At 45.6% G+C, this 18,803-nt stretch overlaps 1 protein-coding gene across 3 annotated transcripts in view; it reads left to right on the top strand.

Annotated features, from left to right (window-relative positions):
- ACER2 (alkaline ceramidase 2) overlaps positions 1 to 17,282 on the top strand; it is a 43,950-nt gene extending 26,668 nt beyond the window's left edge. For all 3 annotated transcript variants that reach the window (XM_039566725.1, XM_039566727.1, XM_039566729.1), the window contains one exon: positions 17,050 to 17,282. In XM_039566725.1, the coding sequence (XP_039422659.1) occupies positions 17,050 to 17,248 (199 nt within the window). In that variant the 3' untranslated portion in view covers positions 17,249 to 17,282. The remainder of the gene's footprint in view (positions 1 to 17,049) is intronic.
- The last annotated feature ends 1,521 nt before the right edge of the window (positions 17,283 to 18,803 follow it).

Raw genomic sequence — 18,803 nt, 5'->3', positions numbered from 1 at the left:
CATTGTAAGAGGACTGCAGAGAAGGGAAGATGACCTACTTTTTTGTAGAAATCCATACAGCCCTGCAACGTGATTCTCCACATAAGCATATTTTGGAGTGATGCATGCCTTGTAAGTCCGTCTACAGGACTGTGGTCTGCTTCTCTGCTTGCAGTGCACCAAGCAAGGATTGCAGTGTCCTAGGCAAACAGATAACTAAGTGTTTCAATATTGTACTCTCACAGCTGCACATAGTATCTCCACAGAGACGTGATGTGGTCTGTCTCACTGACCACAGTATCTGGACCACCTTTGTTAATTGCTAAGCTGCTTTGCTAAAAGGAGATAAGTTGATCAATACAGCAAACCCCATGTTTAAAGCCTGCTGTCATGAAATGATGGCAAAATAGGGCTAGAAATCTTTTCAGGAAGTCATGTAAATCAACAGCAGTCAAAAGCAGGCTCAACCCTTCAAAAATGCCTCAGGAAGATTTTTGCCTAGCCTGTTGTTCAAAAATTCCAGTGCTGCAGTAGCCACATTCTCTTTTCATTCCAGTCACACAAGCAGAAGGGACCAGTAGACAAATAGACAGCAAGACTTTTACTACCAGCATGTGTGCAGTATGAGGAAGAAGGCTATCGTAGGGGAAGACTCTCTGCTGGTCCTGCACTCACATGTCTGGCTGAGTCAGGGCTTTGATGGTGCAGAAGCCCCCTGGGTAACATGCTAGCTAGTTTTCCCTCTTTGTGAACTGCAGTGAAAGGGATGGGTCAGGGAAAAGGTGAGAAGATGCTAACTGCAGCTTGCCTTCTGAATTTAGCCATAAAAGAAACCCCAAAACCAATCAAACAAAAAATACAAACCACAAACCAAAAAAAAAAAAAAAACAACAAACCCAAACCAACCATGGCAGAAGTCACTCAGTATATTAGTGATGCCTGTTGCATCTTCCTGTAGAAACAGAGAGGTGTAATCGCAGTGTGACTTTTACTAGTCCACTTCCGTAATCTGAGTAAGTCCTGATCCAGAAGAAGGGAGTACATAATTTGGACTATCTCTGTAGTATCATTATTGTATTTGGAAGAAATGAAGAGGTGGTGATGTGAAGAAAAGTTTAATTTGAAGGTTGGACTGAAGCAATCTGGTTCTAGGGCCTGCCTTAGTTTTATAGATGGGATGGCTAATCTTGGTTACTTTAAACTCTTGGCAGTTATTAGGGCCACTGGAAGAATGAAATGTTAAACCTGTGCTCTTTGCCCCTCATTATATGCACTGGATTTATCACTTCTGACTTTTTCCAGAAATCTTTAGCTTTGTTACTTGTGATGCAATGTCTCAAATTCTCTATCCCCAGATGCCCTAACACCTCATAGAGCATGACATGAGGCATCCACCAAAGGCAAGACTACATCTGCTATCTGTCTAACAAATACTTCCTTCTTACTTCATGCTCTGTGTTCATTTTGTGTCACGCCCTGAACTGCGATGGACAGCACTATGTCTCACCACTGAGGGAAAGGGATATATAGCCTGGGGACGGAAGAAGCCTAGTGTGCCAGAAAAGAGCTGCAATGTGCACTTCCAATACCAGTTTTAGCTTGACTGCAGAAGGGGAGAAACACTACAAGGAGTAAAATGCATAGGAAAGGAAAATAACTCATAAATAATGTTGGTGAGCACTTCCGTGGTGTTTTGCAATCGCAGACCATGTTGGCACAGCAGCCTTGTCCTTTGACCTTACTGTTGGTGCTTTTTCTTCAAATCTTTCCTTGCTAGTTACCTATTTTGCTGGTTAACCTGATGTGTGCTCTCACAATTCAGTGTCTTTGTAGTTGTCCTCTTTTCCTCTCTCTCTTATTCACTGCAGCAAATAAAACTGCTGTGTCCTGGCTTTCAAACTCATACCTCTGCTAGACTGAGTTATTTATCTTTAATCTTTAATTCTCTGTCTGTGCAACCACTGCCAGTGATTGCAGTGATGAAAACTAGTACAGACAGCAGAGCTGTTAGATACCTTCTAACCTGCTGATACTGGTGGCAGTTTGTGGCTGCAGTGTTCAGCAGCACTGAAATGCCTAAATACATAATATACATTGGACGTGAGTATACAAAATAAATTTTAATGTAAGCCATAATATAAAGACCTTTCCACAAGCGGTGCTCTGCCTAAAGTGAAAGGTGCTACATCACTTGCAAAAGGGGAGATCAGCTGCTGCTTAAAGGCTATGTTATCTTAATGCTGCACATTGCTGTAAATTATATGAAAGGCCAGTCCTCCACTGAACTATGATGAATGCCTGACCTCAAATATAGCTTTTAACTGTGAATATCAGAATTTAATAGCAAAGTGTGAGAGTTTGTTCCTTTTTACAAGTGCTAAATGTTTTTTTGATTCAATATTTTTATACTTGGAAAACTGAGGAGTAAAAATCTGTCAGTCCTCAGACTGTAGCATGCTGTTTTATAGCTGATAATTATTTGCAATATGAAAAATAATAAAGACAACTTAAAAATGCATGTTTTATCCTGGTCAGCAATTGGATGCAAGTATTAGTGTTTGCTGTAAGGCTCTGTGACTTTTTCTACTACAGCTGAGAATTTAGATAAACAAATAATTCTTACTATTTTAATTAACCACAGCTTATTTACAGTAGAGAAGAGTATAATCTGTTATTATTGCTATTTCCTTCTGGGAAGGTTAGATGTGGTGTAAGTAATTCAAATCACTCTGTGATCTCACTGATTACTGCAGTAATCAAAGCTATAGCGTAGGCAGGACATCGACAAATGTGACGTAGAGTGGAAGACAGACCAGGGAAAATCACAGAAGTCTTTTTCCCTGCTGGCATTTGTGGCAGATAAAAGTGCTACATCATAGAAAAGGCCCTGTATGTGGTATTACTGATGTTATTTCTTGAACCTAAACAGCATTTAGGAAGTAATTGCAACCTTGGGAATTTCAGCCTATTTAGTATCTCAGCTGGAATCAGGAATGGAAAGAGCAGAACTGCAGTATGAGCTGTCATTTTTTTATATAATTTAACTAGAATGTGTGGGTGATATCATCTTGATAGCATGAAGAAAATGCATAGAAAAAAATGCCTTGACTGTGGAAACAGCTTTGAAATCACTGACAGGTTTGCAGCTGAATGACAGCTTAGGTGCTCCAGGAGACCTCATATCAGGCTCCCTCTGTGAGAAACCAGCTCTTTGCTCCTCCATTCATTATGGAATATATGATTGACCCTTAAACTGTTCCTAGCAATAACCACACTGTCAGGAAAAAGTGGACATTCTAACAGAAAAAAACCTTTGAAATATTCTGCTGTGATCTCTTTTTTTTCTCTGTTCCCATTGCTCCTCCCTTCTCTGTTCATTTTAGGAAACAGATGACTCATACAATAGAAAACCATAAATGTAAAACATATACTGTACATGTAAAGCACAGGTAAATGTAAGCATATATGGCATTATTTGTGACTGTATAAATGTGCAGCTGAAAAGATTGTATGGTCCTGGACCTTGCCTTTATAAGGTGAAAGCTTTAAGAAAAATGGGTGAGACAGTTGGTACACACCATAGTATCTGAGTACCAAAGTGCATGCTAACTGATAGAGAAGTCTTGTTTGATAGCATGCAGGATAGGTTCTCTGTGAGGCAGGTTATTCATTCATTCCTTCAAGAAGGAAGGCTTTAAAAGCAAATAAAGCCTCGGTGGGTGAGGACTATGATGCAAACTCATCAGGCCATTGTTAACTGGATGCTAGGAGGAAGGCAGGTTGCAAGCATTTTCAGTCAGCACTGGGGAAGGCCTCGGGATACATCTTCTCAGTGTAATTCTGTTGCCACTAGAGATCCGTGACAAAACCAAGACAAGTGGCAGATTACCACACATTTCTGTTGAAGTTTATCACTAGAGAAAGAAAATGCATGTATTTTGTCCCTCAAAACATGCTTAGCTGAACTTTAATCAGAAGGGTAGTAGTTAATCCAATAGGACATGGTTCAAGAAAGAAATTGTACAGAAATGTTACCCTCCATCAGTATTAGGTCTGCAATTCAAATACAAAGGTCAGCTGTCTTTCTGTGTATTTCTTTTCATATGTCCTCAACAGAAGAAAACATATGTCAAATTTCCTTCTTAATATAATACTGAAAGCTGTTTTAATAAAGTGTGGAAAAACTTTCTAAAATGTAAGGAGTTGCTAAGTCCGTTGACTGACTGAAGTTGCTTAGTACCCAGATGAAAAAACTCTACCATGTTAAGCAAATTAACGTCTCTGACAAACGTAAGCCTTTGATGGTGTTTAAACCATCCCCCCAACATATTCAGCCAGGAGACACCTCAGAGATAGATGTGGTGTAATACACATAGAGGAATGAATCAAATGTCAGAGTCATCACAGAATCATAGAATGGTTTGGATTGGAAAGAACCTTATAGATCCTCGAGTTAAAACCCTCCACCTTCCACAAGATCAGGTTGCTCAGAGCCCCATGCAACCCAATCTTGAACAATTTCAGGGATGGGGCATCCACAGCTTCTCTGGATAACCCGTTCCAGTGCCTCACAGCTTTCACAGTAAAGAATTTCTTCCTAATATCTTATCTAAACCTACACTCCTTCAATTTAAGGTCGTTCCCCCTTGTCCCATCACCTATCACTACATGTCCTTGTGAAAAGTCTCTCTCCAGCCTTCCTGTATGCCCCTTTAGGTACTAGAAGGCCACAGTTAGGTCACCCCACAGTGTTCTCTTTTCCAGGCTGAACATCTCCAGCTCTCTCAGCCTGTTCTCACAGGGGAGGTGCTCCAGCCCCCTGATCATCTTCATGCCCCTCCTCTGGGCTTGCTACTGTAGGTCCATGCCCTTTTTATGTATGTGTCCAGCACTCCAGGTGGAGTCTCACAGAGCAGATGGCCAGAATCCCCTCCCTTGCCCTGCTGGCCACGCTGCTTTGGATGCAGCCCAGGACGCAGATGTGTCTCTGGGCTGCAAGTGCACATTGCCAGGTCATACTGAGCTTCTCATCCACCACCTACCCAAAGTCCTTTTCCACTCCGCCTGTGTTTGTACTTGTTATTCCACTGACTCAGGTGCAGCACCTTGCACTTTGCTTTGTTGAACTTCATGCAGTTCACACAGGCCCACTTCTCAAGCCTGTCAAGGTCCCTCTGGATGGCATCCCTTCCCTCCAGCGTGTCCACAGCACCACACAGCTTGGTGTTGTCAGCACCCATTGTTGCTGGGAGTGCACTCAATCCCACTGTCCACAACACAGATAAAGATGTTAAACACAGCTGCTACCAATACTGACACCTGAGAAACACCACTCATCCCTGGTATCCACTTGGACATCAAACCATTGACCGCAACTCCAGCAAATTCCTTATCCACTGAGTACGTGTCAAATCCCTATCTTTCCAACTTAGAAACAAGGATGTAATGCATGACTATTTACCCTTTAAAAAAGGGGGGGTTGTTTCCCCCTTTCCATTCAGTGGGAACTTCACCAGACTTCTCAAATACGATGGATAGTTGTTGGGGTTTTAGGAGTTCTCCTAGTTTTTTTCTGTTAAAGGAATTTTCCCCATTGCTAGGAGGACAAATTGCTGGGTGCTTAAGAAAAACAAAGAGCTAGCCACTGGAGTGGGGTGCATCTGGCTACTCTTTTGTTTCACCTGGGTGTGCGGTTAGGTGGTCCCTGAACACCGGAGAGGGAGGCTGTTTTTCATCAGCTGCTTTTCCTTCTGTGGAGAAAAACCCCAGGATCCCAAGCCCGCCTTCCCTGCCCCGCTGGCAGCCGGGCCATGGCCGCCCTGCCCCGCCGTTGCTTCGAGCCTTCGCTACGTTATAGCCCTGCTCGCTCTGCCTGCCCAGACCTCCGGGGGGTTCTCCGTTTACATACATCTCATCTGCCATCCGTGGGATTTGTGCTCGTCCCCGCCGCTCCAGCCTGCCGTTCCTGAGGGTCCGGCCGGACACCGGGATCGGCTGCCCAGGGGTTTGTGAAGCCTTTGTCCCATCCCTTCCCGGGATCCCAGGGCACCGGTGCCGCGTGCTCCCCGAGCTCGCTCCGGAGCGCCCCCTGCAGCCGCGGGGGAACCATCGCACCTGCCCTGCTCACCGGGAGCTGCCAGCGCCCCTGCCGGCTGCGAGCGGAACTGCACCCGAGGGGAAAGGGCCCGACAGCCGAGAAGGCTGGGGCTGGGTTTGTGATTGTTTGCTGTTACTGCCAGAGTTATTGGTGTTTGTTTGCCTTGTTATACACATATAGATATATAATAGTAAAGAACTGTTATTCCTATTTCCCACATCTTTGCCTAAAAGCCCCTTGATTTCAAAATTATAATAACTCGGAGGGAAGGGAGGTTGCATCTGCCATTCCAAGGGAGACTCCTGCCTTCCTTAGCAGACACCTGTCTTTCAAACCAAGACAATAGTGGCTTAGCCACTTCCTCGGCCAGTTCTATCAGGCCCTGTAGATGTATCTCATCAGGTCCTATGGACTTGTGAACCTTTATGTTCCTTGAATGGTCTCAAACCCAGTCTTCTCCTGGAGCAGGCAGTTCTTCATTTTCCCAGTCTCGGCTTTCACCTTATGCAGCTGGAGCATCTGCTGGTGAAGGCTGAGGCAAAAAAGCTGTTGAGTACCTTGGGCTTCTCCATGTCCTGGGTAATCAGGTCTCCCATATCCTTTGTGAGAGATCTCACATTTTCCTTGACCCTTCTTTTATTGCTGATTTTGTTACCTCTGATGTCCTCGGTGAGATTTACATCTGTCAGTGCTTCCTAACCAGATCCCTGGCTCTTTTGACAATTTTCTATATTCCTTCCAGGCCACCTTTCCTTGCTTCCACTCTCTGTAAGATACCTGTTTGTGTTTAAATTCATTCAGGAGCTCCTTGTTTATTCATGCAGGCTTATTGGCATTCTTTCTTGATTTCCTGTTAGTAGGGATGCATTGCTCTTGAATCTGGAGGAGATAATCTTTGAATATCATCTAGATCTCTTTGGCCCCTCTTCCCTGCAGGGCTTTATTCCACGTCACTCTACCAAGGAGATCCCTGAAGATACAAAAGCTTGCTCTCCTGATGTCCAGGGTAGTGAGCTTGCTGTGTGCCCTTCTCCCTGCCCCAAGGATCTCAAACTCCACCTCTTCACGGGCACTGTAGTCCAGGCTGCCCCTGAGCTTTACATTTCCCTCCAGCCCCTTCCCATTGGTGAGAATGAAGTTCAGCATGCATGCATCCCTCCTTGTTATCTCCTCTTCCTTGGAGAAGGAAGATGTCATCAAGGCATTCCAGAAATCTTATGAGTTGCCTGTGCCCCACTGTGCTCTACCTCCAACAGATGTCAGGGTGTTGAAGTTCCCCATGAAGACCAGGGTTTGTGAATATGAGGCTGCTCCTCTCTTTTTTCAAAGGCCTCATTGGCTAAGTCCTCCTGGTCAGGTGGCCTGTAGCAGATTTCCACTATTAAGTCCCCTGTCTCTGCCCTCCCTTTAATCCTGGCCCTCTAAGACAGCTTCTCATCCAGCTCCAGGTGGAGCTCCATGCACTCCAGATGGTCACTGACATAGAGAGCAAGACTGCCTCCCTGCCTCCCATGCCTGTCCTTCCTAAAGAGCCTGTTCCTTCCATTCCGACACTCCAATCATAGGAGTCATCTCACTATGTTTGTGTGATGCCAGTAAAGTCATAGTCTTGCAGGTGGGCGCACATCTCTGGTTCATCCTATTTATTCCCCATGTTGTCTGCATTAGCATAGAGGCATTTAAATTGGGCCCCCAGTGAGGCTGACTTTCTGTCTGGAGTGGCTGTAATTCCTTAAAGCTGCCCTTCGGGTGCTCACCTGCTGACCTCTGTATCCTCAAAAGGTTCTGGGCATGTCTAGCTGGCTCTGGCATCTACTTACCCTATGATATGCAGGTGGGGTTTTTCTTGTTGTTCAAAATTCATATAGTTCTTCCGTTCAGGAGAGTTGACTGTATACGCAGCAGAGCTAAACTGTGAGCCCTTCTGGGAAACAATCACCTGGGATAACAAGCAGTCCTCCTTCCCTTGCTGCTTGCCTATAGCTGGCACTGCCACCGGGCTGGTGCCTCCCTCAGCCCCAGCCCGGGGACCCTGGGCAGGAGCTTGTAGCAGGCAATCTGTGCTTTCAGAACCATACCCTCCAACGCTCCATGGTTTTGCTAACCCCAACCAACACTTGCATGACTGCTGCTACAGAAAAGGCTTTAGTTATTGTAAAAGCCAGCCAGCCAGCCAGGAAAAGCGAACATGGGGAGCTCCACAACTCAAGAAGTTGAACTTAGAACAGTTCTCTGCCTTACAAATTGAAAGCCTTCATGTTGTTAAGGTACTTTTAATGTCTCTGGCTCTCCCTCCAGTGAATTTTCTGTGTTTAAAAGTGCAGAAGGTCATTCTCCTCTTTTTAAACAGAAGCATTTGATAGCAGGTATTTGCTCTGCACTAAGGTAGCTGCTTCCATGTAGCTCATGGAAACTAGATTGCCTTTGGGATCTTCACCTTTCTGTCAAATATGAGTCAAACTATCCTATGAATAAAATGCAAGAATATGTCATAACTGGATGAGGCATAAGTGCAGGCATCCTGACATGCTTTCAAAGGAAATAATATCAGACTTTTAAAGGAAAGAGGGACAGCTGAGATACTGGGAAATCTGTTTCTGTTGATTCCCTCTTGTTTTGACTGCAACAGGCTTCTTACCTTCTGGATATTTCTTCATTACACTTTAGAAGACTGAGGTAATTGTCTAAAACCAGCAATTACCATTCCACGGGATGCATTTTATCTTTTTCTTCCTCTACAGCAATATAATGAATTTGAACTTACATACTGTCTCCCTAGCCCTTTTGTTCATGAAGAACAAAATTGTACCCATACCCACGAGTGTAGTTTCAATCTTAAGTCAGCACTAATGGATTTGTCTTGCTTTTAGTTGTCTTTATGCAATTTCTGAAAGCAACAGTCCAGCAAGTAAGACACAAAATCATTCTTTTAAGCTCACTCTTTGTGCATCTACTTCATCTCCCACTGTGAAGCCCACGGAGATTTTGCTATCACTGTGGGCAAGGCCAGTGCTGTAGACACTGTTTACACTGTGAAATAAGCTTGCTTAGTTGTTAACTCAGGCTGCACTACAAAATTAAGGAAATGCAGACTCCAGTAGGAGTAATGCAAACCAGTTAAAAGGAACAAAGAACGGTAGACCTGACAGAAACAAGACAAGGGACCGTGTCATGCAGAAAACCTTTCCCTTTTGTATTCTCTCCCTGACCTCTTTTATTTGCAACTACAAGATATGATCACTCAGGCAGCACAGCTGTGCTGTCTGTGGCTTTGATCTGAGGGCTTTAGAGTGCTCTGTCATTGAAGTCTCCTGCTTGAACTTTTCCCCATTGTCCTCCTGACAAAAGGCACTGAAGGTAAAGTGAATAGATTGTTCTTCACAGTTACTCAAGGAGCATTTTCCCCTCCTTTCTGTGAATCCTATGATTCTCAGTATTGCCCTTGACCCAAATAACATCCCAGTTAGGAGAACTCACAGCAGTTCTTTAGCTTCAAGGACTGAACACTGCTTATTCACAGCAGAAATACCTTCCTTCAGGCAGCCATTTCAAACCATTGGCAATTACTGAAATGTACAATGTATTGCTTTGGGTAGGTGTCTCAGGAAGGGGAGATCATCATTCCTCTCGGGTTCTCGCTCATGCTGCTGTGGACGGAAAGCTGAAATGCATGTTACAGCTTGTGGTATCAGATTAAAGAAAAGTCAGTAGCAGAAATTGTATCAGTCAAGTTGTCACCGAAACTGCAGGAAGAACAGAAACTCTCCAACAGCATCTTTTCAGTGTTAGAGAATTTAGGCATTACTTTATTCTGGACAGGATGTGCAATAGAAATCATTTCATCCACACATGCCCGGCTTGTGCAGTGAAAATCATTCCACCACACACCACTTTACCAGACTTTTCACATACCTATACAGACAAAACCCAAAGAAATTCTCATACATTGGTCTGAAATTACACAGTTCTTAGTATTCAATCACCTGTTGGTGATTGATCCCTTTGCCTCCAATGCTAATTTGGTCCTCATTCTTTGGTCCTCTTATCAATCTTTTCCCAGACCAGGTGTGTCGGACCTCTCCAGGGGCTGGTGTTTGGGGTAATGTTTGTTAATGTTTGTTTATCTCTCATGTATCTTCTGGCTACTCCCGATCTGTAGGTTTTAAACTCATCAGGCTTCTCCCTGTGAACAGTGTCTTTTGATGAGAAACTTCAATTCCCCTTGCCCCTGGGCAAAGGAGAACAACCCCCTGACTAAAGTTACATTAAAAAATATTAAAAGTTGTATCATTTCCAACAAAGTCACCTACTTCAAGGTGACTTGAGGCAGAGGAAGCTCTGCTATTTACCATGTGTTGCACAGAAAAATGAAATAAATAGTGGTTTTCAGCAGCATTTGATTTTTATGGTGATAAAACAATATCAGCCTAACAAAAACATGTCTGTTCTGGTAGATATTCATCCTGTGCTTTCACATACCAGATGGTAGGGTGTAAGGGAATAAAGATGTTAACAGGGCCTGTAAATGCAAGGGATCCAAGTGTTCCTCTCCCATAGGTTTCTGTATCACTTCTCTGTCATAATCCACAGAGATACCTCCAAATCGCTCCAAACCAAGCCTGGAGACACTTAGAGAAAGAGTCAGACAAGTGGGCATTTGCTTTATTCAGCGCTGGGTACATGGAGGATCGCTGCTCCTAACATGCACACACAGCACTGTACACAGCACTGATACAGTTATATTTCATGAATATTCATTACATTCTTTGGGCTAGGAGTGGTTATACAAATTACTTCTCAGAAGTCATTAATATCATTAGCATACATGACACGCAAGCGTAGTGTGCTCTTGCGGTCACACTGAGGAAGGCCCTGCATCCTCCTTGGGGGTCATTCTGGTGAAGGCTAGTGGTCTTCCTCACAAAGCAGTTTTCACCTTTCTTTCTGAAGCATGTGCATTCCTTTGTTGGCTGTTTCAGCGGTTTCTGTGCTGGTTTCAACAGGTTCTGTTCCTGTTATCTTGACAAGGTGCATTCTGTTTCTCTTGACAAATCTAAGGCGCATCCTGCTTCTGAGGCTTGTGATTAATATTTGCTTACTCTTAATAGTTAACTCGTGCTTACATGAGTAAACTATTGATTAACTCCTTTCATACCTTATGCCAGGATAGGGTATTGTTTAAAGCAAATGCTCACATCCACAAAGATAAGAATCTCTGGAAGATGACTTTAATAGGACAAAGCAAGTAATTAACCATTTCATAACCCAGAGGACAGAAGCAGATGAGGAGCTGTAACCTCAGGAACTCACTGTGCTACTGTTCACATGTTAAAAAAACGGGCAAGACTAGTTACACCTGGAAAACATTTACTACAGCAGTCAGATGAAGGTAATGCAAAGGAAGAATGCGGAAAATCACACTATGAGAAGCCAGTCCATAAAGGACACAGAGGAGACCTGCATCTTTATTTGCAGGGAGAGAGCCATCCACTGGGCCATAGCCCCATGTGGTTTCCCTCTCTCAAGGTTTCAGACGGCGCAGTCCCCTTTTATCCTAAACTCCTGGCCACATGTTGTCTCCTTCCTTTCCACACTGGCTGAAGTACTAGGAAGGTACAGCCTTCCCAAACCACCTACCACATATTCACCCCTTGAACCTGTCATTTTCCTCCCATGTTTCGAAATTCAGGCTATCTGGGTTCTGCAATAGACTTTGTGCAGACCCATTTGTCCGTTACCCTGAAGTTCAGGAGTCAAGCTGACTGGGTTATGTAACAAACTTGTGCAGCTTGAGGTTGGTAGAGACATTAAGATCCATTTAAAAGACGTTAACACCCATTTCTCCTAAAGACCCTCACCCACCAAATTGTTTGTAAAGACACTAGCACCCATCTTTCCTATCAGAAGCAGGGCATCAACTGAATGCCTGAAAATTGCAGCAGAAGCTATAGTCCAGCAGTGTATGTGAAACAAATTGTCAGACATCCTGTGTTGGGGTTTTAGGAGTTCTCCTTCTGTTTTCTTTTTCTCTTAAAGAATTTTCCCCATACATGTTGCCAGGGGGACAAATTACTGGGTGCTTAAGAAAAACAGAAGACCTGGCCACAGGGGGAGGGGTGCATCTCTTTCGCCTGGGTTTGTGGGCTATTAGCTCCCAGCGTTTGGATGGAAAGAGAGGCTGGAAGGAATTGGTCAGCATGGCAGGCTTCTACTTTTTCAGCTGCCTTCCTTCTACTGGAGAAACCCTGGGATTCCCAAGCCCATCTTTCCCTGCCCTGCTGGGAGCCAGGCTGAGGCCGCCCTGCCCCCGCCGTTGCTCCGAGCCTTCACTACTCTGTAGCCCTGCTCGTCCTGCCTGCCCAGACCTCCTGGGGTTCTGCTGCAGCTCCGGAGTTTGATACATCTCGTCTGCCACCCGGGATTTGTGCTCGTCCCTGCTGCTCCAGTCTGCCGCTCCAGCCTGCTGTTCCCGAGGGTCCGGCTGGACACCGGGATCGGCTGCCCAGGGGTTTGTGAAGCCTTTGTTCCATCCCTTCCCGGGATCCCAGGGCGCCATTGCTGCGTGCTCCCCGAGCTCGCTCCGGAGCGCCCCCTGCAGCCGCGGGGGAACCATCGCACCTGCCCTGCTCACCGGGAGCCGCCAGCGCCCCTGCCAGGCTGCGAGCGGAACTGCACCCGAGGGGAAAGGGCCCGACAGCTGAGAAGGCTGGCACTGGGTTTGTGATTGTTTGCTGTTACTGCCAGAGTTATTGTTGTTTGTTTGACTGGTTATCCAGATACAGATATATAATAGTAAAGAACTGTTATTCTTGTTCCTCATACCTTCACCTGAAAGCCCCTTGATTTCAAAATTATAATAACTCGGAGGGAAGGGAGTTGCAATTTTTTTCATTTCAAGGGAGACTCCTGCCTTCCTTAGCAGACACCTGTCTTTCAAACCAAGACATCCTGTCAGCATCTTCTGTTTCATGAGTGACAGGGACAGGGGAGGGGATAAGTTAAAGGGACATTGTTACATGAGGACAAGTCTTACTCGAAGTGAAGGACACTAGACACAATAAAGGCCAGAAATATTTTAATAATTATTTTATTTCTGGTGGAAACAAACATACATTTTCACTATATCAAATATTCTGAATAGCCGAGATACCTGGAACTGTTTTGTTTGCAATTTTGTATTAAAATCTTACCTTATCCCACAGCAGATACCGGTGGAAATGATACAACTTTTAATATTTTTTAATGTAACTTTAGTCAGGGGGTTGTTCTCCTTTGCCCAGGGGCAAGGGGAATTGAAGTTTGTCGTCAAAAGACACTGTTCACAGGGAGAAGCCTGATGAGTTTAAAACCTACAGATCGGGAGTAGCCAGAAGATACATGAGAGATAAACAAACATTAACAAACATTACCCCAAACACCAGCCCCTGGAGAGGTCCGACACACCTGGTCTGGGAAAAGATTGATAAGAGGACCAAAGAATGAGGACCAAATTAGCATTGGAGGCAAAGGGATCAATCACCAACAGGTGATTGAATACTAAGAACTGTGTAATTTCAGACCAATGTATGAGAATTTCTTTGGGTTTTGTCTGTATAGGTATGTGAAAAGTCTGGTAAAGTGGTGTGTGGTGGAATGATTTTCACTGCACAAGCCGGGCATGTGTGGATGAAATGATTTCTATTGCACATCCTGTCCAGAATAAAGTAATGCCTAAATTCTCTAACACTGAAAAGATGCTGTTGGAGAGTTTCTGTTTTTCCCACAGTTTCGGTGACAATACCTCCACATTAGCATGCAAATTCCAAGCAACAAATTCATGTCAGGTGTTGTCTCCCAATTCCACAGAAAGGCCAGTTTAAATACACTCACTTGATTTCTCCTAGTTGTGGTTAGAGTGCTTTTTCCAGGGCCAGATAAATGGCTAACTCTGCTCCCAAGAAATGAGAAATTGAGGAAGAAGTACAATTTAGAGTAGAAAACTTACTTTTCCTATATGAATTTGACTTTCCTGATTTTTATTTCTTTCAAATTAGCTGCATATTAACTGAGATTAAAACCAGACACCAACGTAGGAGAAAGAAAGAGGTTCATTGAGCCTCCTTACTTTGCTGTTTCTAGCTCTGTGTAGCTTGACAAGCTTCTCAAAGACATCAAATTTTCGCTCTGCTGCTGACTCATTCGTGGTCCACAGATCAAAATCAGCAAGGCCTTCAGATGCAACCAGTCTGGACAAGTTGTTCCCTGCAGCCTGCTGGCAGGTTGCGTGTTGTGCAGCAAGTTTGTGTAGATCTGAATGCTGAGCAGATGTGTGCTTTCACCCAGAGCCCTCCTGCAGGTGCAGAGACCTTCACCATCCTTTACTCAGGAAATGATGGGATTCACTCCATTACTTGTTATGGCACCCAGAACACATAGAGAACAGAAGGAAATCTGTTCATCTCAGTCTAGAAGGAAAATACAATCCGCAGCTCTTCAGAGGTGTATGGTGGGGCTGAGGAAATTCAGCCCACGTGAATCTTAAGTGAGAAGACACTCCCTACATGGGTCATGATGAAAGGCAAAGTTCCATCCAAGCCCAGCTGCTCTTTATTGTACCTTGGGCTGGTGCAGAAACCTAGAGAAACCCAGAGCTTTCTTTAGGCACCTCCTCTGTATTGGCAAATGTAGTTAGTATTTACTGCACTCTCTATGATCTCTATCACTGCCCTTACTCTTTAACATTCAGAATTGAAATCAGCCCAGAAGAGGATGCTTTTGTTGCAATGAAGGCCAGCAGGGGTTTTGACTGGAGAACAGCTGCTGTAATGCTAAGTATATATTTGGAACAAGGACACGATGAGATGTACTGCCCTGCTTAATGTCCTTGCCTGACTGTGCCTTGCTCTCTCCTGCATTAAGGGTTTTATTATATCTCGTTGTTGTCAGCAGAGGTAATTGCCTGCAAATGTCCGCAAGCACACCTGCTACCAGACACTTTGGTATTAAGGTAATTCCAAGAAAATGAAAGCTTCAGCAACCATGCCAGCACCAGTTATTAATCCAGATAAGCCACCTTCCACGCACTGAGGACATGACCTGTTTGTGTTTCAGTCCACCCACCTGCCTTGACATTCTGGAAGATTAGTGTCTCTCTGGGAGATCACTGTGCCCACCTCTTCCTGATGCAGTTTGTGGCAGACCTGGTGACTAAGAGATTTTAATTGTTTTGCCCATTCCCAGATATTTCTGCTGACAAGGCCTGTGTGGGGTCTGTGACTTTAGCAGGTCTAGACAAGCTGGTACAGGTGCCAAAGTACCTTTATGCCAGTAAACGGTTCCTACTTCCTTCTGTAGGGCAGGAATGGTAGAGCTCACCAGGGCAGGTGAGGCAGTGGGTGCAGCTACATAGTGTCACCTTTCTATTGGTATCCAGACTTTGCATAAACCCGCTGTGAAACAACTGAGGATGCCCTGCTTCTACCAGTTGCTCTCTGCTCCTTCCATGGTGCCTGGTAGTGCCTGCAGAGCTGACCTTGCCACTCTATGTTCAGCTGCCAAGTGATACCAGAGACAGCTAGAACTGGTGTCAGCTGTGGTGCCAGCTGGACAAACTGGCCTTGCCTGGAGGACGGCAGTGCTGGCAGCGTACCTGATGGAGCATCGTGTGGGCATTAGTCCCTTGCACTGCTTTCTTCTGTAAGCAAAACCCACACTTCTCTCCAGGGTGTGATGGATTACAAAAACGCAGATGACTTACTGAGATACTAAGACGAGAAAAAGTGAAAATCCCAGGAATACATAAAACAGAGACTCAGAACCTGAGTTACATCGTGACCGTTTCATTCCAGGGCTGTGGATTTACTTGTAGGTTGGGGTGCTTTCTGCTGCCTGAGCCTTATGAGGGGAAAAAAAGGCCTGAGACCTTCCCATTCTGAGCACTGACTGTCTCCACTTGCTGGGGCACCACTTGTGACAGGAATTATTTTGGATGCTGGGCAGTGTGAGGAACAGAGAGGAGCCAGGGCAGTAAAAACAGGCCTGAGGACAGGGAAGGTTTGGCTCCACCATGCTTGTCCCAGCTCCTCTCAGGACAACACCCTGGCATGTTTTAAATAGGTTTTTAGCAGGACAGGTGATGGTGGTGGGGAAAAGCTGTCCAGAAAATTTCTTTTTGGAAAAATTGCGTATTAACAATCATGAACACTTAGCAATTTCCATTTTCAGTCAGTTTGTGGTAAAAGCTTTGCTGAAAGTTGTTCTGAGTGGAGAGTAAACTGAATTTTAAGGAATATTTTTTCAAAAATTTGTTACATAATAAAACAGAAAATGGTTTTACTGATACTTTTGCCTGAGGCACAAATGTTGCATCATACAGCATGTTAGCATGGAGCAAGCTAATGTTTCCAACACTCAAACTGATTTTTCTTCTTTCTTGCATTTTGTGATCTTAAGTGAAACTCTTTAGAGCTAGTTTTGGCTAGCAGTATGTCCTAGTTCCAGAGGATCAGACTACAATGAAAATCCGTGAAAATCGAGATACCAAATCAGCAAGAGTTGGTCATTGCTGTGAGAGGCAAATTCTGACCAGCAATATAGCATGGTATCAAGGCAGGCAGGCAGTACATGATGGCAAGAGCAGGTCCAGATCTTCAGAGGGAATTTGACAATTCTGGGAGTAGTTTCCCTTCTCCTTCACCCTAGTTAGTAACAAAGAATAGGAAATAAGTGGGGATGATGTGCGGGCAGTGGGAGCAGTTTTTTCACTGATGCCATCCAGTGCACTAAACTGTCCACAGAATCATTGAATTTATAAGGCACCACTGGTGGGCTCCTCAAGTCCAGCCTCCTTGCTTACACAGTGTCCCCTAGACGATGTTACTCAGGGTTGTATTCCTTCATTTTACAACAAAGTTAAAATGGGCTGCAGAGAGACAGGAGGGAAAACCATCTGCGTCTTTTGAGACATAAATTGTAACTGGTAATTTTTATGTCAGTTTTTCTCCTAGTCTTCCTTCCTGCCCTGCTCTCTGGAACACAGTGTCCAATGAAGTGGTGTGTTTTCCCATGCCAGACAGTGACCACAAACATACCCTCCCACCCACCTCCTCCTCTGCCGCAGACAGCAAGCCCAAGCCAGACCTGCTTGTGAATACAATATTGCTGCTAGCAAGAATTTCTCTTGCTTCTTTCTAAGCCCATGGGATACTTTTCTCTCTCATGAAGAGATTAGCAGAAGTTCTATAAACTATGAACACCTGCAACCTTGTAGAACTATGTTTACTGTACAGTAGAAAAATATTTTGACAATGGGTGTTTAGGATTTCTAGCCAATCCACCCAGGGGGTGGCTGATCCTTGTCCAATTAGACTATGAAGAAAAAAGTCTATAAAAGAGTTTGTAAAATAATTAAATAAATCACTCTTGCTGCACAATTCCTGCCTGTTGGATCTTGTCTCCTCTCCTCCCTATAGCTGCAGGAGACGTGATCTGCACACTCCGACGTGTCCTGCATGCTGCGAGCCAAGCAGAATTTGTCTAGAGGTACGCTGTTCCCTTTCCCCCTGCCAGACCGGGATGTCCAACAGGACTAAAAAATGGCGAACGGCGGCTTAAAAACTGACGCTGCGTTAATGGTCTGGAAAGGTGTTTTCAGTATAATGTGCACCTCCATTCCTGAAAATTCACTTTGTGAGTTATTAGACTGGGTTGCCCTGCATGGCATTTCCCCGGACAGAGACACCGCCCTGGATTTTGGGCTGTGCTATATGGTGCGACCTTCCATCTGGGGATCCAGCAATGTTAGAATTATTAGGCACTTGGCGGTTTTTATTTAACCTGCTGATGGACCTTGACTGTGGCAGCAGAGCTGGCTCGCCTGTTTCGGTGGTGAGTGATGGAGAGATATCCGAAGGAGAGAGATGTGAAAAATCTGCCCCGGCTCCACGGGCGGAGAATGCCCCGGAGCCTGCACCGGGTCACCCTGCACTGCCGCAGGACCCCACGCCACCCGAGGACCCCGCGCCGGCAGAGCAATTAGTGGGGGTGTCAGGGCAGCGGGAGAGCGCACAGCCCGCCTTGCCGTTCGGCTCAGCGGTGGCCACTGCTTTTCCGGGGCCAAGGCCGGGGGGTCTCGCGTCCTGGACCTCCATGGCGGCTCCTGACCGGGCTGCGCAGGTGCCTGCCGCGTCAAGGATGCCCGGATGGACCTTTTTGGCCGGTGTAGCTCCGGACAGTGCTGCACATGCACCTGCCGCGCTGAGAATGCCCAGATGCTGCTTGCCCCTCTCCACAGCGGCGGATGGTGCTACAGAAAAGCAGAACTGAGCAACTGACCCTCTAATACAGCATCTGCCTTTGTTGACAGAGCTGCCGAACATATCACAGCAGCTATCGGAGCTGCTCAGCTTGCAAAAGCAGCTGTTGCAGCTGCTGGAGGTGTCCCGCCCCATGGGCCCGCGCCTTCTGCACCTGCACCATTTGCGCCACCCACGCCCCCTGGGACAGAAGCGGAGAACCAGGAAGTGGCGCGACCAGCAGCTCCAAACCCGGAACGCACGGCAGCGGTGGAGCTGGTCCCGGCGTTATCCACTGGCACAGCGCCGGCGCTCAAGCCACCAGCGAAGCCGAGACCAGCGACAGAAGCGGTGGATGAGGCAGCTGCACCCCGGCCAGCGGCAGCTCCGAACGCTGCCGCGGCACAGGAGACAGCGGCTCTGTGCGCAGCTGCAGCACCGCAGACAGCGGCAGT

Source organism: Corvus cornix, chromosome Z (assembly GCF_000738735.6).
Source record: "Corvus cornix cornix isolate S_Up_H32 chromosome Z, ASM73873v5, whole genome shotgun sequence".
Taxonomy (NCBI): domain Eukaryota; kingdom Metazoa; phylum Chordata; class Aves; order Passeriformes; family Corvidae; genus Corvus; species Corvus cornix.
The sequence above is the reverse complement of the archived record's forward strand: the minus strand, read 5'-3'. Positions and strand labels throughout refer to the sequence as shown.